At 42.0% G+C, this 11,161-nt stretch overlaps 1 protein-coding gene across 5 annotated transcripts in view; it reads right to left on the bottom strand.

Annotated features, from left to right (window-relative positions):
- Positions 1-4,400: 4,400 nt before the first annotated feature.
- MYO5A (myosin VA) overlaps positions 4,401-11,161 on the bottom strand; it is a 188,904-nt gene continuing 182,143 nt past the window's right edge. For all 5 annotated transcript variants that reach the window (XM_047075091.1, XM_047075093.1, XM_047075094.1 and 2 more), the window contains 5 exons: positions 10,879-11,029; positions 8,680-8,962; positions 6,800-6,974; positions 5,356-5,436; positions 4,401-5,077 (listed from right to left, as the gene is read on the bottom strand). In XM_047075091.1, the coding sequence (XP_046931047.1) occupies positions 4,925-5,077; positions 5,356-5,436; positions 6,800-6,974; positions 8,680-8,962; positions 10,879-11,029 (843 nt within the window). In that variant the 3' untranslated portion in view covers positions 4,401-4,924. The remainder of the gene's footprint in view (positions 5,078-5,355; positions 5,437-6,799; positions 6,975-8,679; positions 8,963-10,878; positions 11,030-11,161) is intronic.

Here is an 11,161-nt window from a genome sequence, read left to right as displayed (position 1 = left end):
GTACAGGGTTCTTTAAAAAAATTTTTAAAGCATGTCCATGGAAGGTGTTACAGCTGTACCCTTTACCTGTATCAAGAAAAGATCTGGGGAAAACAAGCCATTTAAGCATTACCAAGAAGCGAACTGATCTATTTCTTCCATATGTTCATTTGCTTACTTGTGACACCAAGCCCCCCAAACTCAGGAACACTGTCTCAGCCCACATTCACTGGCTCTGAGACTGGTGCTGCCTGAGTTCCAACACCTGTTTGGAAATAACAGAAAAGAAAAGGAAGGAGAAGTAACAGGAGGGGAGAGTCATGCAGGAAGAAAAGGAATTAGCGGTTGGAGGCCACACCCAACCAAAACCCTCACAAAACCTTGAGAAACACGGCAAGATATCCTCTCCAGGTAAGTCGGTCCCTTACAGAGGAAAAGTTCCAGAGAACTTAAGGCAGCTCTCGGAGGGAAGGGAGCAGGGGTTAAGGCGGTCCTCACAGCACGCCCTGAGAAGAAATTACAACGCACTTAACCATGAACGGAGGCCACAGCAATACACACAGCCTCTCTGACACGCATGCACATAGCGTACCTCCTAGCTCCAAAGTAAACACCGGCAGCATGCACACACCAAAATGTCCAAACACACGGACGTGGATACGGCTTGCCCATAGACAGGCCTCAGAAGGTACCCAGGGGCTTGACGGCCGGCTGCATAGCTCGTCTGGTGGCTCTTGTGCTGGCTCTGAGGAGTGTGTGTGTGGAGACTGACTTTCCTCTGAACTTTTGGGAGGCTTTCACTGCTTCCAGTCAGTTTGAGCCAGCCTGCCACTAATTAAAGACCTAAGCACAGAGTGTTGCACCTTTCAAGGGAGCTCTGACTCATTACAAAAATCACACCTAGTTATAGAAGGTAACTGACAAAAAGAAAGCCACCAGGCTCTGGGCACTTCATCTCGTTAGCACAGACAACCTGGTCCTTGGCGCTTGCTCAGTTCCCATATGCCCGTTGCCAATTTTGATAAGAAAAAAAAAAAAGCACCTCTTGTTGACCCAGGGTACCCCATGGGTACCAGGAGAAACCAAATGTCACCTCGAGATCTTTTACTTTCCTGCTCCCACCTGCCACTGCTACATTCAGGAAAGCGGCATGGCAGGAGGGCTGTGTGACCTCAGCAAGTCACTGACCTCTTTCTGTGTAGCATCAGCAAGTGACTATAGTAGCTACCCTTTCTGCCTTCCAGTGCTGTTGTGAGGACACAATGAGGTAACAGAGGAAGTGCGCTGAAGAAAAGCATAGCCAGATACAATGTCCTGTTCTGCACTACTTTCAGCAGGAGAATCTAAGGGTCACGTGCTAAGTTTTGCTTACTATTTTATTCTAAACAATTGCAGTTACCCAGAGGATCCTTGATTATGCCTCCTGGGGAACTCTACATTCTGGTAACTGTGTGTGTGTGTGTGTGTGTGTGTGTGTGTGTGTGTGAGAGAGAGAGAGAGAGAGAGAGAGAGAGAGAGAGAGAGAGAGAGAGAGACAGACAAGGTGGGGTGGGGAGGGCAGGTTGGTGCATGAATATTATGTGAGGATTTCTCAGGATAGGACAGGTACCCCTTGACCTAGGGTTACCAGGATAGTAATTTCTTAAAACAATCACTACACTGAAATTCCCAATATTTTCATAGCCTCCCTCACATGGTATTAAAAGATCTGATCTGTGTTATGCATAATTACCCAGAAAGAGCCAAACGGGATAAAGCAAATCATACAAACTGACCAGGATCCTCAAATTTTCTTTTGGTGGGCTTTGGAATGTATCTTTTTGTACTTTTGCACTTGACAAAAGAAGTGTCAGGTACATGGATATTTTTCAAAACTTCCAAAGGAATCACTTTATGGATCTTATTTTCCCTCTTCTTTATAGTAACGCTCAGGTCAGGCAGACCAAAGCCTTAAGCCAAGGAAAGCTACAAGGAAAACTGCTCCTAATTTTTCAGCCTTGCATTCCAAGGTATGAGCTAGGTCTATAGGTAAGGTGAGTGAGGAGACTATTGAGAAGGGGCTACGAAGATAGGACTGTGTTCTTTCAAGATTTTTCTGTGAATCCCTACTGTGTGTCACAAGGGAATTATGAAAAAGCAAATTAGTGATAATGTTAAAGAATGTACTGCTGAGAAGCGAGAACAAGAAGTTGTGCAAAGATCGGCCTGAAGTCAGGCCAGGGGGGCAATTGAGGACTGACTCTACTGCCTTCAGCACAGTCAGAGCAGCTGAGCAGACAGGCAAGTGGTGTATGGTCCAGCTGAGGGAGGGGAAAGAGTGAACAATGGAATGCGCGGCTGGAAGGCTGGGGAAGGGATGTTTGAAGTTGGGTGAGGAAATGTGGTTGGAGAGAGGGTGGGCTGTCCTAAGAGGGGCTCAAGGAAACCCCTAGTAAACAAATAACTGTTGCATCCTCAAGAAAGTAGCACACGGAGTCATTTATCAGGTCTTGGGGTTCCCTGGTTGTAAGGTTGTAGTCTTGTAATGACTAAAGATCTTTATGTTGCTAAGAGAAGTTGATTCAGATCCCCATCTTGGGTTCTGGGTAGGCCTTGGAGGAAGCTGGAGCCTGGAATAGTAGAGTCTTTGCGTGGCCATCACTGAACAGGAGAGATTCTGGCCCAGGTGTGGAACGGAGGCTTCAGCACTTTCCAGCACAAAGGCAGGAGACAAGAGAGTGATGTTTGAGGATATGAGCCGTCTGGGCTCAGATAAAGGGCTGCAACGGCAGTAGGAGCTACAGCATGCTCTTGAAGACCTGACAAGACTCAGGGCATGCACATTACACAGGAACTAAGCTGGGAAAGGGCCCAGGAGGATTTCCAGGTCTGAGGTGGACAGCCTGCATCATCATGACATTTTTTTTGGCGTTTCCCCTGTGCAATGAGTCAGTACTCTGGCACATTCAGTACTAACCAAGAGGTAAGAGTTCATTGTTCACTGAAAACCACATTGACAGTTGGGGAAAACTAAGAGAACCTGATTGGATCAGTAGTGTTTTTGGCTGGTTTTGCAAATAAATAAATGTATCCAAACTGAATATGGCAGTACATGATTCAATAAAAATTACTAAAACTAATTCACTTTCTAAAAGCATATATGTAAATCATGTACATTTAAGAAAGGTTATAGCTACACCAACTTGTGGCTTTACATTTTATTAATCCCCTAGAATTAACAGGCACCAAACAGTGATCTTTCAATTAGAGGGTGAACTCACTGAGTAACTGTATCTAGTTTTTCTAGGACCTAAGAGCCAAAAGGAGAGAATTTTAGATGTGGAAGGGTCCAACTCTCTTACTGTATAAATGAGGAATGTGAGGCCCAAATAAGTTAACAGACAGTATTTATCTTTTAATAACAATCTTTATCATTGATTTGAAACTGTTTGACTTCCATTAATATTGCACATGTATTAATAAGATGTCATTTTTCATAGACCATCTAACAGTTAAGTTATATAAATCTATGATTGTAATTCAGAACCAGAGTTTCTAATGAAAACTAAGAATTTGCTTTTGCACAACCTGAAAGATTTACTGTATAGGATGTCCAGGAAAAACTGAGAATATGTTTAATTAGAATTTCAGAATGAAACTTATAGGATCTGGCTCTTACTGAAACAAATCCTCTAAAATTCAGCAGTCTTCTTATATAAGTCTTAAAGTATTTCTAGTATGATGCTCTTTAAAGTATCTAGTGGTACTGAGAACATTTATAGAAGTTGCAAAGCCTAAAAAAATGGAATCATAGTATTTATTATATACCTTGTTTTGCATAATTTATAGGATAATCAAGGTTTCAAGACCCGAACCATGACTATGCTGACACTCTTCTCTAGATAGTGACTGAGATTAATTCTTAATAAATTAAGAAGAAAGAAAACCTGGCTGGGTTGAAAATATGCAGTGCAGGAATCTGATCTGGGAACTAAAAATAAGTCACTTCACAGAACACTGTACCCTGATGTGATATCCACCCAGGGAAAATTAATGAGCACATCAATGTAATACATTCTGAATAAATAACGACATCAACAATAGCCACTTTGTCTAATCCTATCCCTAAATGTCAAACATTTTGTCATATTACTACATGACTTCCCAGTGTCCGCTACTCGTGCAGGGGAATCTGTATATATTTGCACATAATCCAGTTAAAATGGTCTGATTGAATTGTAAACAGAGTTGATAAAAGAGAAGCTTACTGTTGTAGTGCCTAATAAGAATATCGCTTACATGTTAAAGTATACAGTATGTAGCAGCAATTTAAAATGCTCAGTAAACTACAGTACAAATGGACTTCTATGCTATATGGCAAACCAACATTCTCTTAATATCTCTATATCAGAGTGACACATATAAGGAAGTTACTTGACCAATTACTTTACATATTGCCAGTTTATTTCTTTGATCCAGTTTGACAATATCAACATAATTGATTCCTGAACTGATATGATATATACTCAATGGCAATTTTTCTTTCAATTCTTCTGGTTCACACAGAGGAGGTTCTTTGTTGGTGCCTTCCTAACAACAGCTCATAGCTGGAATTTACATTTTTACCATACCATTAGGATGCAGTGCTAAGGATTGAAAATAAATGCTGGCAGCTGGAGACACTCTTCCCCCTTCTGTCTGCCATTTACTTGCATGTAACTCAGGATACCTAACTGATCAAGGGTGAGTGTTGCTATGAATTAAAGGTAACACAGTACAAAGAAGCCTATCTGTCTCTCCAAGGTGATGAAAGTATTTAGGGAGATTTCCAGTTAATAACCTCTTGTTTGAAAGATACTCAGTACTTTCTCTTTAGAGCATATTTTCAGTAGCTCACTGGAAATAACGGGTTCTTATTTCAGGCAAGAAATTTACTGTCACTGTTTGCCTTGACATCACATCACTTTCAGACCCGTGATATGAATCCCAGGCCCAGGCTGGCTGGAATTTGGATGGTTTCTAGTGCGAGGGAGGATGGGTTAAAAGGAAAGGTGACAGGAAAGATGTGTTTAGCATCCATGAGCAGCTGAGGAGAGTCTTTCCTGTCTCGTAAACGCATCTGAGATTTAAAAACAAAAAACAGAACATCAGTTCTTTGAATCTACAAATATTTTTTTCCCACCAAAAATCTACCAAAAAGTCTTCAACTGCTAAAGAATGTTTATATTTGTTTTAAAATCACTGCATTTTTTCTAATAATCTGTTACCAAAAGTTAATGCACTGTCAGAATGAGATAATACAATAACAAAACCACACTTTCCTTCAATAAACTGTAAATTTCCATTCAAAAGACTGTGTTGGTGAATCAAAGGAAAAGAAAGCCTGGGAGATCTTACCTGTATAGTACGAATAAATGCTACAGAGACTCTTTCTTCAAACTCATTAACTGGAGTATACAAATTCAACACTTTGACAATCTGCGAGAAATGAAATGATCAAAGTTTTCAGCATATAACCAAATACACACTGGGTGCTGATAATCTGGGAAACTAAAAGGATCTGTGCATACAGTTTATAATTCTACTCAGGGCTGGGTTGGGATGAGGGAAGAGGGAGCTAGTCTAAAGGGCACATTTACCTTTACTATGTGAAATTTTTAAAATAAGAATGTATTAATGTATTATCTGTACTTTTAAGAAGAAATATAAATCTGGAAAAACAATCAAACTATACAAAAGAACACAACATGAAAAGGAAAAGTGTCTCACTCAATCTTCCCAGTCTACCCAAATGGCAACTTTTAACAGTGTCCCTAGTTTCCATCTAGCTGCTTTCTATACATATTCTATGTATAGTTTGTGAAGATGTCTATGTTATGAGATGCGTAAAGAACATTAAGAAAGCCCAAGAGTCAGCATAGAAATAACTGGCAAAAGAAAAATGGGTAAGGTTTATGCCTATTTCTTGCCTCGTGCTGTTGCCACTGTCCTCAAATGTCCTTCTCACTTCCTTAAATTCAATACCCAGCTTAATGGAGCCTTCCTCGAACACAGTGACTGCCCCTCGGCACTTCCTTTAGACATCTTACTGTAGAACTTGCTAGAACCTCTTATAGTAGAATCAGTTAGGTACATCTGCCTTGTCTACTAAACTGGAAATTCTTTTTAGCCAAGGATTGTTTCTTATTTTTTGAAGCATCTCCCCCAGCAACAGGTATGGTGCCTCAAGATAGGAGCTCAATTAGTCATTTATTGAAATAAAGGAATAAGAATAATCTGTCTTAAAATAGAGAAGTCTAAAATATCATTCAATTATCAAATAGTATGGAAAATTACTTTTTGGAATACAGGTTCCATAGAATGCAGAGAATGTACACCCCATGAGAGCAGGGACATTGTTTTGTTCTTGGTTGTATCCCAGTGCCTGGGACATTATGCAGAACACTATACACACTGAATAAATATTTACTGAGAGGCGCCTGGGTGGCTCAGTCAGTTAAGCATCAACTCTTGATTTTTGACTTAGGTCATGATCTCACGGTTCATGAGCCCTGTGTCGGGCTCTGTGCTGACAGTGTGAAGCCTGCTTGGGATTCTCTCTCTCTCTCCCTCAGAATAAATAAATAAACATTAAAAAATAAATAAATATTTATTAAATGTTGACTGTGGATGACTGAGTTGCTAGTAAAGTCTCCTTTAAGACCTGTATAGGTATATGTCTTCTCTGACACATATGAAGTCAGCTTAGAGACCAGAGCAATGGCTAGGAGACCTCCTCACTTCCCTGAGCAGCACCCGTGAGGAGTGCTACCTTACCGCACAGCAGGGCAAAGTGTTTTACCTGGGCAGTAGTTAAAGCACTGCACATGGAACAGATGGCTTCTGCGTCATCATCTGTCTTCTTTTTCACTTGCAAAAGCTGCGCAGCCTGAATGAGAGGTTCCAGGGTTTCTTTAGCCCCACTGTTCATCAGATTCTTGTCACGCAGCCACTCTTCCAGTTGACTGACATTGTACCTGTGCCAAAAAAAGAGAGAGGGAGAGAATGCAAATTTACCGAATGTTATCATAAATGTCTTAATTTTTTATGTATGGCTTTGTCAGGAATTTCAGTTAAAATGACAGCCAGTATTTATGTTCAATTTTCTTAAATCTTACCAGTGCTTAAAATTTTATTATAGCCATAAGGTTTATAATCATAATTATATAAGAGTAAGTGACTAGAGAATATAATTAACTTCAATGGAAGGTAGAAATATAGCCATTACAGCAAAAGTTATGAAATATGACTTGCTGAAAGACAAAATAGAACACACAATATGGCTGTGTCCTTATTAAACAGCTGACCGGAAAACACTTTCTAGCTTATCTTACAATTTCAGAGGGTAGAATCAATAACCTCTGAGTATCCATTCCTCTTTATTACAGGTTAAATTCCAAGTTAGTCAAGAAAAACAAGATCCTTCCACACAGACCTTGTGCTCCAGCTCTGTTTAGGGAAGAGCCTGGGTGATAGGGTAGTGGCCTGAGGAAGCTCAGGGATGGAAGGACAGCAGGGTAAGTGGGGGCCGCTGGAAGAGACGAAGACTCCAAATATGGAGAGAGACATGGAAACTGCACAGACGCCAAGGTTACAAGAGGTGGTCAACCAAGTGACAGTGGTTTTCATACTAAAATGCTAAAGGGACGCATGAGCAGCACTGCACAATCAGGCAAATAGGAGACCGCATGTTATTACGATGGTGCTTCACGTGTATAAACAAAGCTTACAGAGAAATAAATCCTACTACTTGAGTGGGAGGCATTATCTTTCTAACATTAACTACAATGGCTGTGCGTCAGAATAGAAAATTTGAAAAGAATGCCAAGGTTTCCTGAGATTAACTTTTGTAAGAGAAATCCTTTTTTCCTCTCTTGGCAAATATTCTATTTTAAAATAAATGATTTGCAAAAAAAAAATCAATTCTATTATGAGTATGAGGTTATGTGGTGGAGTAGTTGGGCATAAAACTGAGTGCACATTTTCTTAAGAGATGAGGGGCATATTTGAAGTTAGTAACAGATCTATTAGACACGTTCTTGTTACCATGGTACAAAAAGGTGTTTTGTCAAAATAACTTTCTTTTTTTTTTTTTTTTAATTTTTTTTTTCAACGTTTTTTATTTATTTTTGGGACAGAGAGAGACAGAGCATGAACGGGGGAGGGGCAGAGAGAGGGAGACACAGAATCGGAAACAGGCTCCAGGCTCCGAGCCATCAGCCCAGAGCCTGACGCGGGGCTCGAACTCACAGACCGTGAGATCGTGACCTGGCTGAAGTCGGACGCTTAACCGACTGCGCCACCCAGGCGCCCCTCAAAATAACTTTCTAAGAGAAGTCAAGCATCAGAAATCTTCATTATAAAGAATTAGCTATTTTGTTATGTACAATTAAAACACATGCAAACGGCGAGGAAGCAGCTATCTCAACTGTAAGAATTTTGCATCATCTTCTCTCCATTCCCTCAAACAAATTAGCGTCACAGTGGAGCGGGGTTCCCAACTAGTGGTGGGTAGAGCCTACTGAAAGGCACAGTCAGGAGCGGTAATGAATGAAAGTGGAGAAGCCCAGCCAGCCAAGAGAAAGCAGCTCCATGTCCGGTCCTCCCGTGCTGCCCGGCTGGCGGTAGCAGACATTGGGTGCACTGACCTCAAACAAGCCATCAGCTTTGGTGTTCGCTCACCTGATCTGCATGCCTTTACTCCAGGAGCACATGTCCTTCCGCAGAAGGAGGTTGTTCAGGGTGATGGCCCCAACAATGTAGAACATCTGTTTGACCACCTGCTTGATCAGTTCAGGGTCCATGCCGTGCTGACACATGACTGAATGGAAGGAGTTGAGCTGCCGGAGGATGGAGTCCAGTGTATAGGTGCCCTCGTCAGCGATGCTGGAGGTTCGCTTTCTTAGCCCTGTGGGCTTCACCCCAGACACGCCCTGAATGGTTTCATGCTCCAGCATGCCAGAGACTGCGGGAGTAGTTCAAGTGTTAGAAGAGAAGATGCGTGTTCCACGTGCATACACGCATGCTCACACATGCTCTCACACATTCAATTGAGGAAGATCATCTGAGTATCAAAACAGAGGGAGAAGGAACTTCCCAAAAAGAGGGCTTCCAGATTTTAAACTTCAATGAAGGAATAATTCTTAAATGCGAAAATTTACCATGAAACTAAGAAATCGTAATGGTGTATTTTCAAAAATAGGAAGCAGCAACCTTATAACAACACAAGTGTGTGATATCTTGGGAGGGTTTTTGAGAAAGATGTAGCAGTTAGGGAGAAGATAAGATATTCTCCAGGGATATCTAAACCCCACAGGCAAACAAATTAAGTAGCAAGTACAAGAGGAGATTGGGCGGTGGTTGTGGAGAAGCCTTGAGAGGGGATGGTCGTGTGGGGCTGGAGAACTGGGCCATTCCTTGCCCTGAACTTTCCACAGTGGCAGAGAGGCCCCGGGGTTAGCCTCAGCCTCCCAGAACTCAGTTTTCTCGAATCTGGGGCACTGCTGCTCCCTCCACTGTGCCCTCACAGTGTTTGGCTTATGCCCCCTCGAGGATGGTTGTGGGATGACCACCGCTTGGACTGACAGCGCCTTGACAGCAGGGGCCATTCCCGATTCAGTTTTTACATCTCCTATTCATTTACATCTCACAGTGCTAAACGTGGCTTCCATAGCACCTGACAATGACACAAAACACTGGTGGTTATTATCACATCACTGGGAGATGGGGAAAGCAGTTTAAAGGGGGGCATCTTGGAGGTAAACTTCTTATTTAGCCAATAAAAATAGGCAAAAATAGAAAAAATATTGGCTGAAGTTGACCTCTGTGTCCGTGTCACCTCTTACATTGTAGCTGACCTAGGTCGCTTTGAACACAACCTTTAGGGGACAACTGAAGAACTGATGACTGAAGTTGTCCCGTGAAGAAATCACTGCTATCTCCCATGGCTTCCTCAGCCTTTTTGGTTTCTAGTTGGTTAATTGTGGGCCTATGATGGAAGACAGAATACTAAAGGCAATGAAGAAGTTGTGGAAATGTGGGAAACACACAGGTAGGAAAAGAAAGTGTAGCTGGGAGTAGCCTTAAGAAGGTGTTGCTGATTTGCCTGAAGATAACAGAGTTTGATAACTTAAAACAAATTTAATTCAATGCATTCAAAACTAGCATCCTGCAATTTATATATGCCTCCTAATTCCTATTTCATGAATGCTACCCATTCCGAAGGAATAGAGGTAGTATAGTACATAAATACACACTCAGAGTGAGCATATGCATATAAAAGAGAGGTATGTGGACTCACACACCTAGCTGAATACACATATATAGAAACACACACACGTGCACACCCCAGTCACTCATCCACTGAGAAAATGCTACTTTAAACCAAATTGTCTTTAACAATTCCGTAGGGGCCACAAGATGAACAACCCACCGTGGAGTGTCTGACACCTATTCTTGTTGCTGTGGTACCCCGCAGCCCTTTTACTGTAGCCTAATAGGCAAAGTGCAAACTCTCCCCAGCCTCCTTAGTCTTAGATGGGCCCTGAGGAGGCTCAGTGTAGCAGTGTCCTGGACCAGAGTTTAAAGTTTTAATTTTTGAAAACTGGACAAGGTATGAGGTATATTGATGGGTATATAGCATAACCCGGTCTTAAGGGAGAGGACTCACACAGTGGGGAGATTAACTAGATACTGCCATTTCGATCATATGGAAGCAGTGATTCTGATGTATCCCAGTTAGTCACGGCTGGGGTTCTGGGATTCCTCAGCTAATTTCAGGACTCGGTCTTACTACTTTATGTTCTTTGTATGAAGAAACAAATGCCACTGGTGGGCACATGAGGTAGACAGACCTCGATGTCAGCAATGCTCTCGCCTTACCGATCATTGGCTGAAGGATGTTCTCTAACACCCGCACGAGCTGCTGGTAGATCTGAATGGCTAAGTCACTTAGCACCTGCCGGTACTCAGCCAGGTCAAAGTTGGTGAGGCAGTGTTCATTCTGGCGAGACGTGTTGTGTTTCATAAAGCCCTAGAGCCATAAAGCAGAGTTACTGACACCCGTGAAATAAAAGCTCTCTTCTAACTCCCTCGTTTGATCAGACGTCTCCTGCTGTCTTTCCTCTGAAGAGTTTCCTGTCTGCTCTGCTCTTGAATGCCAGAC

This window comes from Lynx rufus, unplaced genomic scaffold (genome assembly GCF_022079265.1).
Source record: "Lynx rufus isolate CCGP_SWC_20201006 ecotype Redwood Valley unplaced genomic scaffold, mLynRuf1.p SCAF_13, whole genome shotgun sequence".
Lineage (NCBI taxonomy): Eukaryota > Metazoa > Chordata > Mammalia > Carnivora > Felidae > Lynx > Lynx rufus.
Note: the sequence above shows the minus strand (reverse complement) of the source record. Positions and strands in the feature narration are given on the sequence as shown.